This window comes from Diorhabda carinulata, chromosome 2, assembly GCF_026250575.1.
Source record: "Diorhabda carinulata isolate Delta chromosome 2, icDioCari1.1, whole genome shotgun sequence".
NCBI lineage: Eukaryota > Metazoa > Arthropoda > Insecta > Coleoptera > Chrysomelidae > Diorhabda > Diorhabda carinulata.
The window spans coordinates 23214394-23235529 of record NC_079461.1 but is presented as its reverse complement, the minus strand read 5'-3'; the positions used below and the strand labels follow the sequence as shown (position 1 = coordinate 23235529).

Sequence of the window (21136 nt, the reverse complement as noted above, 5' to 3'; positions counted from 1 at the left end):
TTCAAAAAAAAGTTTTGTATCATACAACGATGACCAATTTTTTCCATGTTTACAAATTCACTGAAAACATTTACTATTGACGGCTCCCGTGAAATAGTTTATGCTAGGTTTGCGTCAGTATCGTAGTGCTGTTCAAAACAATGTAATAGGAATAGACCGCGAGATATGGCCGTCGTCGTAGATGCTGTCAATAAATGGTAAGGTAAAAATTCACCGTCACTTCCTGTATAAATTACTATAATTTGCCGTCCAGCTTTCCGGTTGCTTGTGATGTCTGTGTCTCTTATAAATGGTGATTTTTCGATTTTGTTTGTGAAATTTTATATTTTTAGTGGTATTACGCAGCTTTGCTTGATAAGTTAAAAGTTGAATGAAAGTGATTTTCCATCAAGTCAACGCACTCCACGATAGTAGTCAAGGATAAAATGCACGAATTGGTTGACCAATACCAATACTATTTTAAAAAACGAAAAAGATCGAAAAAATGTTTTGTTTCTTTGTGACCTGAAAAACTTTTATACAACCCTCCTACTTGTTGATAGAGGGAATAAATTTGAAGTGGAATATATTGTATTTTCTGGGGCTGGAAGATGGAAAGGTAACAGAACTGAGAATCAAAATATTGAGTATTCAGTCAAGACATGGATAAACGTAGGTCATACTTTGCATGAAGTATAAGTAGATAACAGGGCAGCTCACTTGGACAAACTAAAACATCCTTTCGTTTACCTGCAGTGAATGCTTTCGAAGATAACTTGGAAAAAGTATTGGACAAGATGAATGAAAAGGTTTATATTGTTTATATTTCTTAGCACAGTAGAAGATTGCATGAATGTCTCAAAACGGTTATAAAAGCTATAAATTAAGATTGTCCTTTAATATCAGTTAAATCTTGTAATGCAGTAGAGAAACACCTGCACTTATAAAACGCATTAGTGCATTACGTATCACGGTTGTCATCTTACCATTATGAATATCCAAATTCAATAGAAATAATTTGGGCTAAAATTGAGGGTGAGATTACAATCAAAGAAGCCGTGCAATCTATTACAGAGGAAAATTGAATATAAGCAATAGAATAGTTGGGATCATGAACGATATGGAGCGGATGATAATTCTTTATTTAGCTATTTTTATGTTTGTTTTTTAAATTCTACAAGCTTTTGTCTACAAATGGTAACAATTTTTTGACAATAAAGCATTACCCTTTCTCTCTCTGATACAAGACAATCTGAGTCAGATGATTAAATCCAGAACGATATGTCAAATATCAAAATATGATTCAATATCTCATAATTAATTGTTGATTCTCTCATGAAAAAACTGTAAGGAACGTGAATTTGAAACTGCCAGCATAATCTGTTTTACCTGCTCAACCAAAATGCTGCTATAAAGAATATTAACTGGGTAAATAATAGAAAATCCCTATACTTTTCAGCGTAGTTATTTAGATATTAGAGAAGATATAAATGATGATTTAAATTCTTTATAAAACATATAACTATAATAGTTTTATTCTTTTCCTCCATAACGTTTATATAAGAAAATTGTTATGTATCGATAATGTAGCTGCTTAGTTACATTTTAGTTTGTTAGACTTCATAAATAAATATTCTTTGCATATTTCTTCCATGAAACATATTCTTCTGATCAATAACCTTTTGGAAATTAACAGCCAATCAAATTTTTCATTTAACAATATATTTTTCGCAGTTTAAATTGGTCTATATATAATGTGTCTTCTAGATTTATTGCTCAAACTATTTGGAAGTTATGTTAGTCTCATAATATAACAATACTTTGAGAAACATATCGCGTAATCGCTGAAGTTTTGGGTCATAAATCTAGTCGTGACTAACTCGGAAAGCAAAGTTAATATTTAACTTTCAGAAAAATATGAGTCTTAGAATATGATGATGTTAATCAATATATACTTTTCTTATTCTGTTCAGTCAGTATTTCCTTTATACTTAAAAAAACTCAACCAATTCAAAAAATTTTTCATGATAATGTAATATGGAAAATACTTTTTAAATTGTATTTTTGGTGGATATAACTTAAAATGGCAAAACGTGGAGTGCTTGACATATATATTGTTCTGTATTGTTGCTTTTTAATGTGAGACTAATAAAAAACTTTTTTTAGCATGGAAGTTTCTCTTATTCGATTCTAAGCTTAATAAAAAAATAATTAAATCCATGCAGAGACATCCTACGGCGTCGTTATTAAAACATGTTTTCCATTTCATAATTTTATACTCTTATCCGCAAAATGGCATAATGAGAAAATATTCTTGAAAATACGCTGTAATTAGTATATCAATATATGTAATAACGAATCCTATTAATTATCGATTGTGGAATTACATCGTAACGTTTCTGTTGAAAAACATTAAATTATTCCATACATTTATTTTCATGGCAATCTTACCTGCCTTTGTAATGTTCTACATCAATTCTCCGTCTCAGTCAATCAACCCACGCACATTTAAGGTATATTCTGTTTTTTTCCTACACGTAAAAAATTAGCACATTTTACACATTTACAGAGCATAATTCAAGAAACTCACCTTAGCGATGTGACGTATTTATATTTCAGATTATTTCGAAGTTTGTGGCATTATTCATATTAAATCTGCAAACAAAATATAATATTTTTTTAATGAAATTGAAGTTGGTTTTCTTCTTAATATAGAATAAGCCACTACACGATGTCTAAAAAATTATTCAAATCTCAACAATTTTTGAAGCTTAGCTATTGTTTGACGATCGAATAAGTGAGTCGTCAATATTTCTATCAAAATGTGAAAAGTTGAGTATCGAGCTGTCATTGAATATTTGTTTTTTAGAAGCAATATGGCTTCACAAATGGAAGAGGAGTTGAACACTATGAACGGTGTGCAAAAAAATTCTTGTTTCTTTTTTTGTTCAAAATATTTTCAGAAAACCCTTGTATTATTGCGGATTTCTGATATTCCTTTACTTGTCGAAGTATATATGTTGTACTCAATTGGTGGATTCGGACAAAGATCGAAATTTATACGCATAACGTACTCACAACGAGTTTTGGGCAAATTAGCAAATCCCGCAGGACTAATTGACGATTAAGAATGAACAAGATCGTCGGTCTATGGGTAATGTGATTGAGCCACAAAGCAAAGCATCATAGCCTATTTTATTTGGTGTGATTTCCGTAATTCGATGAAAATATGGAAGATATGTGAGAAAAATTTGAGGCTGGTTTGAATAAACTTCATGTAAGGATTGATAATGGATCTATACTTTTTTGAGAGGTGACTATAAATTATTGATAAAAGAAGTTGAACAAGCACAAAGATTACAAGAATCAGGAGGCACACTATCTCATCTAAATAATAAAAATATGATACGCAAAATATTGGACAAGAGGAAAAATTAATAGCTAAAATATATACGGACAATGATGATATTAAATTTCATATCCTCATTAAAAAGTTCTTCGATATTATCCATAGGGCTCATATAAATACTGAACATGAAAAATAAATGGCAAGACTAGTCAATTATTGCTGTTAAATGAATCTCAAATAAATTCATATTCATATCTGCGTTTTTTGGCATGAAACATGAATTAAATAAAAAATATGTTAATATCACTCAAGATATTATTAACTATAACGCGTGTTGAAAAAAAATCAATTTTTTAAAAATTTGCTCAAAACGCGTTGTATGGAATGCGCTTCACTCATTGGCCGAAATAATGCGAATAAATTTACTCACAATGCGAACTGAGTATATTATCAAGTCCACAACGCGTGGTGGGTATAGATTTCGGTCATTGCCAGAATTCGCCAGCTGAGTACAACATATTATATAATTTTCGGTCTAAAAATATTCAAATTTAATCTTTTGAAGTTTACGAAAAAAATTTAAAATATTAAGTCACGATTTCTTTCCAAATTAATGAAAAATATATCTGATACTTTGACGTTTTGAAATTGAGTTAATACCAAATTATTTTGTGTTTTGCGCTGAAAACTTTCACGATTGGTACAGTAGGAAGTCATCTTTCACAAAAAATGTACTTTTGGCGTATTTCAGCGGACTTAAGACTAAATATATAACATCATCCGAAGTAAACAGCAACCTCAAGGAATTATTTAAATGTCGTGCGTTTCTTGCTTTACTGGCCACGTATCTATTTTTGTGAATGGAGATGTTCCAACAATAATATTGAGAGAATATAATCTAGTTGGCTGAAAGCCGCATAGAAACTGTTACAGATGGAATCAATTACGGGAAACTTATGTTCAGCAGAGAACTCAGATGAGCTAAATGATGATGAATATGTGAGTTTATTGAACGTCGATTGGAGAAACATGTAACTAAAAAGACAGAATATTAATGATATGAATGAAGCTTATGATTCAATTCACTATTTGGAGAATTCTTATATTATAGCTTAGAAATATATTCATCTTACCAATAAGCTTGAAGCAAAAAGAGAAGACATATGTTTAAAATTACTTATAGTCTATATACAATGCATTGCTTTCATCCGTCGTCAAAAACTTCATTAGTAGATGCTGATGGATATAATACTGCACTGAAGCGGCGTAGCGGTTGCTAATCAACTACTATAGCTGAGGAAAACGTTGATGATTTCAAAAATAATGATATAGATACTGCAAATAGAATTTTCAGTTCGACAAATCCTCAACCTATATACATCAACAACATATATGGAACAAAAATAAAAAGAAATAATGAACGTGCATGAAGAAGTTCGACATATTCGGTTTACTGGCTGTTCAAACCTCACAACTAATTTTATTGATATATCGAAGAATAATTACAACTAAAATTTTTTTTCTCTTTTAAAGGTAACTATGAAAATTTGTGAATAAATTTGGTCTTTGTACTTGTCTCTTAGTATAGACGCAAAGTATTGTGGCATTATTATATCGCAGATAAGTTGAATAATGTACTATTATCACTTATTTTTGAACTTACTCTTTACTGGTTCTGCATCAACATTCACAATTCCACTATTAAACGTAGATACTAAATTAAATAAGATTGATATAATGTCAAATAATTTATGTCTCGATAGATTTATGATTCACACAAACAGAATTGACTTCCGACTCTAGATTATTCATGAAAAAATGTTACAACCTGAGTATATAAATCTAAAATAAATCTTTTTTATCGAAACGCGCATCAGACAGTTTAATAGTGTAATCGTGGATTGTTACTGTAGTAGCAGTAAACAATATATTGAGTATAAACTTCACCAACGGTTCCAGAAATTCTAATTTAGTATTATTTCACTCATTGCAAAGGAATTAACAGAAATTAAGTACCTAGAACCTGTTGTGTCATTTCGTTTTCTTCTAGGTAGAAAATGTTGCTTCTAAGAAACCCTTATTACAGTGTCCACGTTTATTCCTCTCTAGTTTAGTATACATATGATCAACAGGTAACAGTTAAAAATATGAATATAATATTTTCTGTCCCTAAGGTGTTTAAAATTTGCAATAAAATATTTCACAGAGGATCACCGGATATCATATTTTGTGAAATAATGAAAAAATTTAACCAGAACTAAAACGATATGGATTTGATGTCGTCCACAATATTCTCCAAAACGTCTCGTCTGGTCTCGGAAAAGCGAGAATAATTTTCTTTCTCTACGAAGCTAACTTGGAATCTAACTATATCAATCAATAAATCACGACGATTTAAAAACATAAACAATATTTTTTAATATTTCCGTATATTTTTTGTAGCCAAAATACGGTGTTGTTAATTCTCTTGTAATTTTCATTAGATAAAAAATATCTTACATAATATTTGCAGTACACACTATGTTTAAGATGAGATTGTTTTATATGTGGTTTTTCAAATATATTTGTTTGTTTGGATTGTGTTAAAACAGAGAACCGAAAAATTATTTTGTCAGTAGACAAAATGGATTTTAAAAATTTTACGAACGCTGATTATATAAGATTGATTCACGCCCAAAGATTGGTCTTGGATTAAGTTTTAGAGTCAGATTATTGATAATAGTCTTATACATGGATTATGCTATTTCTTGAAATAGAAATATTGGATGAAAACGCCCTTGGAATAAATTTTTATTCATCCAAAGATATTCTCTAGAATCTGATGTAATTCTTCATAATTTTTGAGAACCTACGAAAGCTTTGTATCTATTGGTATATAGTAATTAGCAATTATCTGTGCATTCATTAAGTACGAATTGAATGAATTTGGATATTAGATTGATGATTAGAAAGCAAATGTCAGTTCCGACGATTTATTGAAATTTATCAATTATATGCAATATTTCCTTGAAATCATGAACTTCTATCATCAATACGGATAAAACTAATACAGGACACTGCAAAAATCAGATATTAACAAAAGTTTTATGATATCTTCCTTAGTATTACTATCATATTATGATACTTCCTGTCTATAACTGGTTTCACTGTAAAGAGGATAAGAATTTCAATATTACCTCTTTAACCTGCTGAATTCCAATTTACTGGAGCAAATATTAATGAAGCCGCGTATCTCATCTATCCACTGGATTCCTATTCCAGTCTATGAGTACCTTCCTTGTTAGAACCTAAATCGATCGGTATCAAAAGAAAAATGAGGAAGTGTACGTTAAGTCCACAAAAATTATAATTTTCAAATGTTATTCTTAAAATATATTCTATTATGTATAGAAAAAATTGTCACAATACTTTAAAAACATGGAATTTGGAATTTTTGTATCCACTTATGTACTTTTTCGCGATATCTATTGATAATAGATGTTTACCACCAAGTTTGTCAAAAAACTATTTTTGTTTCTATTTGCCATAATTTCAAAATTCTGCCCGTTTGACGAAGTCATCAGGATATATTACATTAGTTGTTTGTTCGTTTAAAAACATTCGGCTTAGCTTTCGTGTGGAATGGGAAGCTAACAAACTTAGTTTATAGCGAACTTTTTTTTAAATTCACTCCGATAGCTTTAAAGTGAGAGCAAATTCCCTTGGTATAATTGGTACGCCATTATGTGGACTGTACTAATTTAGTGTTATCAAGAGAATACATTTGTGCGTTCTCCATGTAAGATGTGAAATCATTTATTTCAATACCCACATAAATATTTTAATGGAATTTTTTTTTTTTTCTAAATTTTAAGACTAAATGTCATATCAATTGTTACCTTAACAATAATTTTCTATTAATCATTTCTCTTGTTACTTCCATTGTTTTTCATATATTCAAAAATACATTTTTGTTTGTGACTACAATGGATATCACCTTTTGTTCAGGTACCAAAATATGCATCTTTTTAAAAGGGGAAATATTGAGTATACAAATAAATTTGACACAAAATGGACTTTGATGGTTTTTCCGAGTGCTTTTCAATTCGTGAAAAACCTCCATTATTCAAAATATTCTTTACATTTGCAGTGTCGAGCTTTTTTATTTCCTAACTTTTTTCAAGAAATGCGAGCAAGAATTATATGGGAATCTTGGTTACAAATGAAAAACTATTTAGAAAATGGTCTACCAGAGTATGAATATTGGGGTACTATGGATAAGATATATGTTTCAAGAAACAAGAAGTGCTAGAATAATAATATAAAAAACTATAATATTTGCTTCTTATAAATGTTATGTTTGCTGATTGAATCTCATTTTATGTGCACATTAATAAAACTGTTTCTGATTATTTTATTTATTATCAAAGTTTGCTCATCTCTAGTCTTATTATCTGATTCTGGAATACTTTATCCACTGTTTTTTTTCTCAAATATTTCATTTTAATTGCCATACTATACTCTAGATTGCAACTACTCATAAAAAACTGTTTTTTAAATACTGTGATTGAATTTTTATTTCCTTATAAATATTTTGAATTCGCAACAATATTATTGTACAAATTTTTAATATCATTTTTCAACTTTAACTCTAAGGTATATTTAGTCGAATAAAGAAAACAAATACTGAATATGAGATGAGCTATACTATTCATAATCTGATTATCTAGGTATCTTTTCTATGGTTGCTTGTACTTTCTCATCTCTGAACATCACTTTGTAACGTTTTGAACTGATTTTGAATTAACTTTCTACTCTGGATAAATTTTTTGGTGCTTTGTTGTTGAGAATTTTTTTCGTATGGTAGATGGACAATAGACGGCTCAAACTTTAGTTCATTAATGATTTCTTTCATCTTCTTCAGAATTTTATAATACATCAATATTCATTGTGTATCATCCTGAATCATTTTATCACCTCAAATTGGTTACCATTATTTTTTTATTTGATGAAGAGTATAGAACCCTTATAATAGTATCTCTGGTATTTCGAACTCCCTTCAAGTTATTAAATATAACTTGCTCATTTTAATAGGATGTAAATTCAATTATTCAGTTGATTATCAATAAATTTTCGAGATATTTCTTAACTGGTGGATTGTCTTTCCTCTGTTCCGTGAACCGATTGTGATTCTAGAACGTGTAGGGCTACTTTCAATTTGAGGCTGATTAGTTGAAAACATTAATCTGATTGAAATTGAATAAGGCAAGAGGCTGATCCCTTTGTTTGAAACAAATTTACACTTAACTATTATGACGGGCCCTTATGTCCTGCGTATATCAGCGTATCTAGGCCAAGCAGATCTAAATATACTCGATTCTTTAGAGATCAACTCTAACCTGGTTGTGTGTATGTTCTAAGGATATTGCGTAACTTTAATACATTTGATCTCTATAGAATTCAGATCTGCATGGCTATTTGTGAAGATCTATATCCACAGGCACCTCCACACGGAAAGCACCACTTGGACTACTCGAATGTAATAGGTCTTATTAATTAATAAGAATGGGGAGACTTTGAAAATGGAGTCCCTTCACAGATCTAATGGCCTCCGCCCTAGCTCATGGAGTTTCTCTAAAATTTTTTAGGGTATGTTGAAATCTTGGCAGTTACTGAGGATATATAATGTAGTTTGTTTTCATATTCTCGGAAATATCCAGATCTCTTCGTGTTGTATTCCTGATACTCTATTCAGATGTATTTTTATATGATGGGATGGCGACAAACTAAGATGCAATAAAATTGTTAATAGATTTTTTTGCATTACAAATTATATTTATAATAAATGTTCACAGCTAATTGTGTATTATGGGAAGACAAATTTCCACATATGTGTATATGAAAGGGTTAAAAGAGAAATTGTAATCGATTAGTTGATATGTTTAATTAAAATAATTTCTTCATTTCAAGAATATTCGAATTATGAGTGCTAATGATATCTGTGGAGTCGAAGATAACACGGTGAGTAATATAGGAAACCCATTATTCATTTATATAACTCGATAAGTGATTCTAATTTATTCCTCCAAAAAGTAGAAAGCTATGTTAATGAAATCTATTTGCAAGTAATAAAGTAAATATAGTGTTGTTTATAAGAAGGCTTGCCGTAAATATTTTGATGATATAATGTCACACGGAAAAGAATTTATGAACATGTTATCAGACTTTATTTCTTCATTCGTACTATTTGTACCGACAACTCAAAAGAGTTTAAAAAGAAATTCAACAAATATGCAACCGATTATCTCCATTTTTATTAGTCACCAGTGTGATAAAAAGTACTTTATATTATGTACTTTTGTGCAAATTGTTAAGTTTTTTTCATATATCGAGTGTATAAAGTTACATTCCTTGAAGCATGAGTTGTGAATTTTTAAAAAGATTACAACAAAGGGACGAAATGTTTCATTCATAAATCCCATATAGTTGTGAGCTGTAATTATATCAAAATTGTTGGTGAGAAAGACTGAGACAGATATTTTATTGTTTTTTATGTGTTTGAACCAATAAAGTTTAAAATGAATAAAAATATAGAAAACGTAAATTTTACGTAAAGTGCAGAGATTGCAAAGTGTAGATTCCGCTCGAAGTTGACGAAACCTCTACTTCTATCTAGTGCCAGATAATACCGAGAACCAGAGCATTACAACTGGTGGCGCATGTATTAAAGAACAAAGATCTTTTGCAGTTGGGTCATCTCATATTTTTAACTTTCTGGAAGAAGTGAGATAATATATCAGCTACTGAGCGAGCACCTCCCAGTGCCACAGCAATAAAACTACACATACATACAGTTATTTGACATATAACTTTTTCGTAAAAGTACTATCGGGTTTGAAAAAATACACACTATTTTTCTGCAATAATGTTAGGCAAAACTAATTGAAATTTATTATAATAAACATAGTAGGATAAAAAGATCGTAATTCACTGTGGTTTTCAAGAAAATATTTAGTTCTACAGCATTATCAAAATACAAAAATAACGCAATTTTTTTAACTACGTAGTAAAATCAGGCAGTATTACTAAATATAACAAAGTGTACGGATACTCCTTGTGGCAGTATGATTTCATTAACAACTCTGCTATCAAGTTGACAAAAACACATACTGCTAATAAGCTCAAGAAATAAATCTATATCTTTGCCGTATTTATTACATCAATTTCAATGACAATATTTTTCTATTGATTTCGATTTTTAAGAATATTTCAGCTTATTCTGTGAACATCAAAAAGCAATTTGACGGAAACTGTAACATAAAACTTCCGATATATAATATAATATGCTGATATTCACCACCTTGGAGAATTTGGTCTTTTAGTTGCAATAACTTTGTGCATTTTACACTTCTCACACCTTGTTTAATTATTTGTGATTTATTTTCTATATATGTCTACCTAATATCGTACTCAATAATCCACAAAACCAGATATAAAACAAATTCTTGTGATTTGTGAGCTTCAAATCATATTTGTACAAAATTTCACTATAATGTTGCTAGTAATTCGATGAAATCGTAGAAAAGATCCTGTAAGTTGTAAATAGATAGCGTTATCAAAATTTTTCGCCTAAATTTATTTTGGCACGTTTATTGGAATATTCTGTACACCAACAATATACACTAGTATTTATCGCTTATTAAATATCAATATTCATTTAAACCAAACTAAATATATTTAACCCTGTAGAATAAAACCAGACATTGACTCAGTGTTAATAAGTAGTATAAATATTATTCGGTTATATTTGGCAAGGTGATAAGTACAAAAAAATCACATATCATACTTAGAAAGAGAGTGACACTATTCAGATCAACATGATGGCTAAGGTAAGTGGAAATGTTGATATATATTGCATGGATTTCCAAAACTTTTTATTGATTGCTATATATTTTTGTATTTTATTCACTACAGTTAAGTAGCGCCTAATCCAAAGAGGAAATAAATGTTATAATTATGAAAAATTAGATTTGAATCGAACTTTGTAATCATTAAAACAAACCGAAACAGAATAACGTGGTCTTTCTGAAGAAGAAAAGCTGTTGGTTTTTCTCGTGCAACTAACTATAAAGTATTAAACCATCAAATTACCAATTGACAGTAGTCTTACAGCCCCTTTCATATTCCTCTAGTCTTTTTGAAAATATTTAATCGAGTTTGAATCAATAACTTTTGTACGGACCGAAATTCAAGAGAGAAATATCACCTATCTATTTTGATTAACATTTATAAATTATATCTTATTGAGATGAGATCCAAATACTACAGGATAATATGTCCTTAATTCAATAATAACTCCGAATAGCATTCTATCATTTCGGTAGTAAATTATTTGTACAGGTCTCTGAATTTGACATAGTAAAAAGGCAAATACAATTTTTTACTATTGCGGAAAACATTCTCAATGTAAACAGTAAATAATAGATCCCTATCCACGGATCTTGACTAAATTAATGAAAATAACCAAAAGTATACCAAAGTCGCTCTAGAAAACAATTCCATTTAAACGAGAACTGATTTATGTATGAACAGATACTTTGCAATTCGTTCAAAAATATGAATGATTCCATTGTTTGTGTTATGATCTAATGAGACCAAAGCGCAGTATATGTTATAATTTATTCAATAGTTTAATTTTCTTTCTTGTTTTACAAATCCTTTAGTATGCATTTCATGGATTTTTGGATTTTTCAGAAAAAAATTCATTTGGGCTCTTCCATTTCTAAATAGAACATTCCTGTATTTGAAGAAGAATTGGAATATAACCAGCAGTACTGTGCCATCTGCATTACAGCGTAGTGTGTAGAATGGTCTAAACATTTGTCTTTTAGCAAATTCTTTATTATCTAAAATGAATATTGTAAGAGCTTTGAATAGTAGGAAGACTTTTAGTCTCTGATGATACAATATCATCAGAGAAATATTTCGTTGATTTCTTTGGCACTTCTTTAATCCAGAAATAAAACTCCATGCTACTAGATTGAGATCCACACTGCGCAAGGTATACTATATATCAATGAAGCGGCAATATTACCATGTAGCTAATTCCAAACAGAATCAAAGTACTTGTCTTAACACATGAGTTGAAATAGAATCAATAACTTGAAATGGGAAATACGTTAATATACAAAATAGCTAGGTAATCTCCTAATTATTGGATATGATCCGTTAAAGTGTGAAATTTTACTTAAAATAGCAAATATGTAGAATTTGTGTTATCTAGTTATTCCGCTTATTAACGGATCTACTATATCGTTGAATCGCGATGGATATTAAACAGAATCAATTTGTATAAGTTTCACGCCTCTGAAGAGTTTTAGCAAAAAATGATATTTTTGATATCGATATTACTCTACGTCAAACTGCCACAATGCAATAATAAGGTAACGATGAAGGCTTAAAAAATATGACTATAAATCTAAAGGTATAACTTAAAGTTTGGTTTTGCGTGAAAATAAAATCTTATGTTATACTTGAAATAATTATTTTTTTATGAGAAGAATATGTGATAGAGATGTTAGAATGATTAAGATCCCTTATTTATTCAGATTGTCTTATGTTAGTTCTGTTGATTTTATTGAAGTGATTTTTCAAGTTCCCTGTCTAAATTGATCTATAGTGATGGGATTAATTTGTTATTCCCCGCTTCGTCTGTTGCATAATATAAATAAATAGCTTGGGCTACATCGATACGGACAGCCCTTGATTTTCCACAACCTAAAAACTGATATAATAACTTAACCAACCTTCCATATTTTTCCTTTCCTTGCTCGTGTTTGAACAGCTGCAATCTGAAATGAAGTTTTTCGGTTTTTCTTTTTCTAATTCTGCAATTTCTTCAGAAAAATTTACTGCAACGGCACGGACTGAGCCTTTCCATAACGTTGATCGTTGATTTGTTAGCAACCTCTTTCAAACATTTGACTTTATTGGTTTCATATTATTTTTGTGATAACGGATTCTTTTTTTTTCATAACACAGGCAAGACTTTTATTTTTAAAATGGTATGCAATAATAGAAAACATATTTATCAAGCCCTAACACGTACCACTTTTCAATAGCTTCATTATCCCTGTTGACATTAGCAGGTAGGTAATTTTATAAAGGGGCGGTTAATATTAGTGAATTTCATGGCCGAAAAAATACCTGAATTGTATTATTCAGAATAATCAACATAAAAATAACATTAAAAATTCATAGTGCAAAAATTAATTATAAAGACGAAAATGTCGAGTCAAACTATATTTGTGGAGAATTTATGGTGAAATCGTAGGCTAGGCCATTTTCCGAAAATGTGAAAAAAGTCCATTTCAAATATTTTGGAACTTTAATTGGAGACCAAGACAAGAAGTAGGCCTCCCACACGTGCTGTGTTAGTTGTAGGGTGTCATTGGTGCAGTGGATGAATGGGAAGAAAAAAATCATGCGTTTAAAAATTCCAAAGGTATGGCAAGAACCTACTAACCATTTTGACGACTACTATTGTTGTCTAACAAAGACGGAAGGTTATTCTAAGAAAGGAAAGCATAAGATCGAGTATCCAAATTTGCCGTCTGCTATACGACCTGTTTCCCATAACGAAAATTTACCAGCACCGATTGCACCCTTAGATACGCAAAATATTTTTTTAGAAGATGCTGGAGAAGACAACATATCATCAGGAAGCTCCGAAGAACAATGCACCGACCCTATTTTTACTCCAAGTACCAGTTCCGGCGAGCCACATTTGATTGTTCTAAGTGAGTTAAATGATTTAGCACGTGATTTGGGGTTATCTGACATTTTTTCCCGAAAATTTTGGAGCTGTCAGGGTGAAAGGTTCCACCAAGATATTAGAATAATGGAAATTCGGTATCAAGATTCGGCCATGATTGGTGATTACTGTTGGTTTTTAACAAAAGAAAGTGCAAACCCTCATTAAAGGTAAAAGTAGAGCTAATTGATATTTAAAGTAATGTTTTGTTTTCAATAGATGAGACATAAACTATGAATATTGTCAATATATACAATTTAAAAACGTGAAATTATTTTTTTAATAAATATTAAATATTTTACCAATGGTTCTATAAATGTAACATAAAAGCTTTAAATGCTACAATTATTTTTTTCATATCTTCGTATTTGTATAGGACTATTTTATCACAATCACATTTTTTTTTTGTCGACCATTGTTATTATCATAATCTGCACATTATCACCAGTGACTGCAAGTTCTGACTATGAGAGCGTGAAACACAGGAAAACGTAAGTTCTGCATTACAGAGACAACAGTGCCCGGGTTTAATCGAAATTGAGACAGAGAACTAACCTCCATGAAGTGGTTTCTAATAATAGCATTAACCTACGCTGTGGGACTGTAAAATCTGCTCATCATAGATCTAGCGAGAAGGGAAAAATAGATGTTTTAGGTCGTAATCTCATATGTCTATGACTAGGTATAATATATTAAATATAAGTTATAAAGCACCTAGTATAGAGTATAGATGGTATGGATAGTAATTTTAAATACAACTCTCTCAACTGAAGAATATTTTTTGGATATCAGTTTTGTAGAACAATTTCGTGCACATTTCAGATTGGTGAATCATAAATAATTCGGCCATATTGCATATTACAACAACATTTTTTGTGCAGAGTGAAACAGTGCTCCAGCTCACATAATGAAGTATAATAAGCTGCGATCTTTATATAGTGGCTAAATAATATATACAAAAAATATGACAGTTTGTAGTGGAAAAAAACAGTGATTTCTGGAAAGGTATTAGACGTTATTAACAAATCAATTGTTTCAGATTGTGGTAGTTATTTTACTTGCTTTATTCGTCTTTTGTAACAACTACAGCAAAGGACATTTCTTTGGTCAACGTTTTGGAGGTGGTTTTCGACCAGGGGCAGGTGCCGGTTTAAGAGGTCCAGTTATTGTATCACGTCCAGCACCACCACCTTCACCACCACGATTTGGATACCCACATTTTGGCAGAAAAGGATAAAAATGTATATGTAATAAATTATCCTTGTTATGGAAATAAACTGTTTATGATCATTCACATTCATTTATCTTAAAAAAATTTATTTCAGAAACCTAAAAACATAAAAATAAATAACATAAAAAATTAGGGAAATCAATGGAAATTACATCGCCAGATAATAATAAACTAGATTCCAATTAAGGAAGCGTACATTCGATATTTAATACTACTTACCTAATATATCAGAAAAAGTGAGATATTATGCAAAGTCTCAAGTTAAATTTTATAAAGAAGTATTTTCAAATATATCGACAAACAATAATTAAGAGGATTATGATCAGAGGTTTTTAATTACTTATTACCGATACAAATATTAACCCTAATAAATAGCTACTGATACGTAAATATTAAGATAATTTATTGTTCATCAATAAGTGAGCAACCTCTTGAAATTGTGAGCTAATTTATAAAAATAGCTAGTTAGACAAAAGTTCCACTTTTGGTGAACATATTTGACTATGGTATGCGATTATTTGGATAGCGTTGGGTTCACATACGTCAATCCTGAAATATATTACCATTGGTCATTTTAGTAGTCATTTAGTAGTCGTACGAGAAGTTATGATCGATAACTGCAAAAACAAATAAAATATAATATGAAATCAGTGTTAAAAATGGTTTTTATGTTACTTTTCCAGTTTGACATAGCCATTATCACTACACAAAAATCATTCAAAATAAATAGGGTTGTGAAAATTAATTTCATTGATAGTTTAAAAATTTAAAAATAGTTTGTAAGTACTTCAAGAGAGACGCGCATGTTTATAAGGATATTTGTATAAAATTTGAATAATTTAATATATTTACCAATACTTCAGATTACTTTGTTAAACACGCTATTATACTAATTGAATTAATTCCATGGTTTTGATGGTTTTGATAATACATCGTTTATGAGAAACAGAACAGTTGGGAGGGGAATGCAAGAATTCAAAATTGTTATTCATGGGTTTTTCCATTATATCGGGTGCAACGATTAGACGCATATTCTAGTTTCATGTAATTAAATATATGATATTTCTAATTGAATTAAACTTTGATAGGTAAAATTGCAATATGTTTTTCTTATATTCGTTTACACGGATTGTATAATATTTTAATAGCCAGGAGGAAGGTCCAAATTGTCATTTCGGGTGTAACAAATTTGGTCCAACTATTCCAGAACATAGAAAAAAACGTATAAATGTGTTTACTGTGATATATTTAATCGATTATGTCTTCATAATTTGTGAGATGTTCAAGTAACCATAAACATAAAACAAAAACTCTAAAGAAAACAAAAATAAACAACTCAATATATGCATCAATGTGCACTGAAAATACTATGAATGAATTATTTCCATCAGTTTTTTTCATTGGCACTTTTTCACGATATATTTAAATTGTTATGTCATTTACAATTTCTCTGGAACGTTTGCCATCAACAGTCGTCATAAATTGTACTCTGATTTCTTCATTTTCATCCATATTGCTTTTACACATACCCACTTAACGATACTGAGTAATTTTCTTGCCAGAAGCTCTTGATGAGTTTTGGGGAAGCCTTATTTGTTCTAAAATAGGCTTGTCCAGTGCTCATGATCATTGTTATTATTTAGATTCGGGATTGAATAGTTCTTTACGCCTTCTAGTTGCTTACATTCTTGTTTTGAATCTGATTGTAGCCAATATTTTTAAATATACATCTATCTCCATTTCATCACTTCTCTCGGTTTTGAATCGTGATCCTTTTTTCGATGGGAGTGTTCGGCATCATGCTCCGGATTTTCTTCTTATTTCTGCATATATTTCTTCGAAACTGTCTACTTGTGTTGTCTGTTGTCATTTCATCCCATATTTTTGTACATTTGTTGGCTATAATATAAAGACACATATTAAATATATAGCATCAACAGTATTAAACATAATATGAGTCGAGGCATATAAAAACAAAATATATGTGGTTAATCACACAAAAGGGTTGATTATTACAAATATTTTCACGTGAGATCTAACATCAATATCGCGGGTGCAACCAATTTATGTTAACATATTACCCAATAATTTGGGTTAATTTTTTTTCTCACTTTTACAAAGTTTTAGAATGTAATCTCTCAATTTCTGTAAAAAAAGAAAATTTTATTATGTTTGGTATAGCGGGTGTAACAAGTTAACAGTGTATATTCTAACTCTCAATAATTTTCAATGAATATATCATATATTGACATTTATTTGAAACGAAAATAAAGGAATATTGTCATTTCAAGTTGAACAGGTAACCTCAAACTACCAGCAACAACTATTTCGCGTTAGTATTGCTAGATTCGATTTTCAGTTTGTACTAAATCTTTGAATCGAAATATTCTCAAACACTTCAAATAATTTAAAATGGGGCAAAATCAGAAGACTATTTTATATTAAATTCCGACTTTCTTCTTTGCACTATTTGTGAAAAACAACGAATAACGTGATTAAAAATTGACATTCATAGCAGAGTCGCTTTTATTTGATGTTGAAAACTGAATAATTCTTATTTTCTGACAGACATAACATATATAATAGATTAGTATTAGTGTGTACAGTGAACATATACATACCTGCTAGCTTAAATTCTCAGGTACCAGGTGCTACAGATACGTAAAAATTGTACTCATTTTAATTTTAGTCTGTGGTCTGATTTTTACGTATGTTGTAGGAAATATCGTGATTAATTTGAAATGAATACTGCCAGACACCTTCTGTCAGCAGTATTTATTGCCAAGCAGCAAAAAAGAGGGTATTTAAAGTGTCGCTATGTGTAAGTATGAAAAACCATTGTACGTACGTTCGAGTGTGAGTGAAATAATTATACATATAGCGTGCGTATTGATTTATTAAGTGTAGTCGGTGCGTCAGACTGGAACTGTTATTTTGATTTCAATATTTGTGAAAAATTTTAAAGATGTGAAAATTATTATGACAGAATTTATTATTAAAATGTATTTTTTGTAATACGAGTAATTCGGATACAAATTTCATATTATTTATAGAAAAGACGTTAAATAAGTAATTTTAAAGAATAGAAAATAACGTAACCTCAAATTTAAAGATATTTTGCCGGTTGACTTATTTGACTGTGGTTAGCACAGACAATGTTACGTCATTCACAGGATTAATGAAGAAGTAAATGGAAATAAACTGAGATACGTTGGCGTAACTAAGATTTACGGCATAATAGAGTAGTTTAATAATGTAGATGCCGAGCAAAACGAATTCACAATCCTAAAACTTATTTATTATATTTACACTATGGGCGGGATTATTGATGTTGATGCGGCCAGGCATCGACACATATACGGTTCCCAACATGAACGAAGAATTTAATCAGAGAAATATTAAAGACTTATGAGCTTCTTTCCACTGAAAAAATTACATGGCTAGCCTCTGGAATAATTCTGACGTGAAGCAATTGAATATCTTCAGTAGGGTAAATAATGGATGGAGGTTGGAAGATAACCAGTATCAATTCAACTAGTTTGATTGAGACCAATTACCCACTTTCGTTAGTGAATCGTTTGAAAAAAAATCAGGTATTTCACGTTTACTTTTAATTATTTTTCTAAATTGGTTTTTTAATTAATTTGTGTTTTTACAGAGAAGTGTAAATGAAAGTATTACAGTATTAAAAAGGTACTTGGTTATTTTGCGTGCGCTTTTACTCACAGAGACACTTTAATACGCTTAGGAAGTGTTTGACCCTAGGATTTTGCCACTAGTATTGGTGTGGCAATTCACAAAATACCTAAAATATTACAGAGGACTATAAGTAAAGTACAATATTTACGTACTTGTAGCACCAGGTACCTGAGAATTGGCCATCTATCTACTCGTAAGCTAGCAGGTATATACACGCTCACTGTGCACACTAATACTAACCTATTATATATGTTTTGTCCGTCAGAAAATAAGTAAGGTATGGGGGCCACGGAATCTTGCTCTATTAAGACAACTGTAATTTTCACAAAGAAATTATTACTATTATAAGTATCATGAAAAGATGCTAGCATGAAATAAATTATTTTTCAGTTTTTTTAGTTGGATATAGTCTAAAGTAATTTTCAGTAAATTTGTCAATAAATATAGAAGCAGAACTAAAATGAAGGTTTTCGACAAAATGACAATTTTTCTTAATTTCTTTTATATAACAATATTGAAGTTTATCGTTTTTTCAGTTTGTGGTTCGGGTTCTAATAATACTACTTGTATTATCCATCAACGTCCACGGTCGTGGTGGCGGAGGGCATGGTGGAATTGGAGGAGGAGGACGTGGTTTTGGTGGAGGAGGGCGCGGTATTGGAGGAGGACGTGGTATTGGTCTAGGTCTCGGACGTGGTTTTGGGAGAGGCATTGGACGTGGTCTTGGCAGATATGGAGGCTTCGGAGGAGCACTTATAGTCTACAGGAGACGTTTACCATGGCCATATTATTACTACTACTAATTGGAGCTTACAAAATATTTTTTCCTTAATATACAATAAACAAACATGTTGATAAACTAATTTGCACATGTATAAACAATAATAATATAAAATTTACCTCAAAATCGTATTATTTATAACCCTTATAATGATAAAAATATTTGAGAAAGATATTTTCACAGGCGGAAGCATTAAATCGGTGTGAAAGTATTTCAGTGAAGTAAATGTCAATTATTTGTAGAATTTTATGCCAAAAAGAACGTTGCTGTGATATTCAGGTACTACGAGGACAAAATTTGATGAAATTAACAAGACTATAAAACGAACCGTATGAAATTTATGAAATACGTATAAATAAAAAAAAAAGCTACAATAGCTCTTTTTTGATAGCCATTGATACTATATAAAGGATCTAAGTAGTATTTACAAATCTAGAACGATTTTACTCCCGATTGGTAGCGACAGCTGGCAATAAAGTTGCTGCTTCGAGAAAAATCGAGGATTTGCAAAAAAAATATCGTACAATATAACGCAGCCAGAACTCTTCTGTAGTACTATCAGAGTAACAGGTTAGATATAGAGAAATTATAGCTAAAGAGACCTACAAATTGGGCAAAAACGAGAAAACATTTCAGTGGCAGGAAAACACCAAAGTGGACTAACTTTTAATATATTTTTCGAGCTTTAGAATACTGTTTGAGTTTTTGATTTTTTTTGTAAAAAATTTAACCGTTGCAGGCCCACCTGGTTTTTTCTATTTTAATGCATTCAGGGGTAACAAATAAGGCAAATTCATGTATACTTTTCTATACCTAAATCTTACCGTTATCCAGATATTAAATGTTTTCTGTAATTTTTTAGGGATGTAGGTGAAGTCTAAATTTAATTTTGACCCGTTGAAAGAATTAAAAAAGTATTTTTCTTTACCTTGTCAAGGTCTGTAAAAAAATCAAATCCAATTGTATTTACAAATCCTATTCAAACTTTTAGTCGTTTCTGAGATATTTGAGGTTTTAAATTATTATTGTATTTTTTAACAAGTCTTATTTTTTTATGTATACTTTTAGTAGGCTTCGTAATAAATGACACTTATTTAACTGATATCAGTCAATTGTCAATATTTTCGAAGGTCATTAAAATGGCTCGTGCTCAATTTAATAACGATTAAATAAAATTTAGACTACAACAACATCTCTAAAAATTTACAAAAAACATTTAATATCTGAATAAGGGTAAGGTTCAGGTATAGGAAAGTAGGAAAGAATTTGCTTTATTTTTTACCCCTGAATGCATTAAAATAGAAA

The 21136-nt window shown here is 30.3% G+C and overlaps 2 protein-coding genes across 4 annotated transcripts in view; one reads left to right on the top strand and one right to left on the bottom strand.

The window, feature by feature from the left end:
- The window catches only part of LOC130904095 (sex peptide receptor), a 258893-nt gene that overhangs the window by 181126 nt on the left and 56631 nt on the right, over positions 1 to 21136 (bottom strand). The window contains exon 2 of one of the 2 annotated variants that reach the window (XM_057816655.1): positions 2570 to 2634. The exons of the other annotated variant lie outside the window; for it this stretch is intronic. The gene's annotated coding sequence lies outside the window, so the exon portion shown is untranslated. The remainder of the gene's footprint in view (positions 1 to 2569; positions 2635 to 21136) is intronic. 2 annotated transcript variants of the gene reach the window in all.
- LOC130904097 (ctenidin-1-like) lies at positions 11113 to 19949 on the top strand. Of its 2 annotated transcripts, none has more exons than XM_057816657.1 (2): positions 11113 to 11196; positions 19587 to 19949. In XM_057816657.1, the coding sequence occupies exons 1-2, from the start codon at positions 11185 to 11187 to the stop codon at positions 19851 to 19853; spliced, it is 279 nt and encodes a 92-aa protein (XP_057672640.1). In that variant the 5' UTR covers positions 11113 to 11184; the 3' UTR covers positions 19854 to 19949. The 2 variants fall into 2 exon arrangements, 1 of the variants encoding a protein (XP_057672640.1); XR_009060811.1 differs by lacking the exon at positions 19587 to 19949 and adding an exon at positions 15160 to 15410 and having other exon boundaries at positions 11116 to 11196.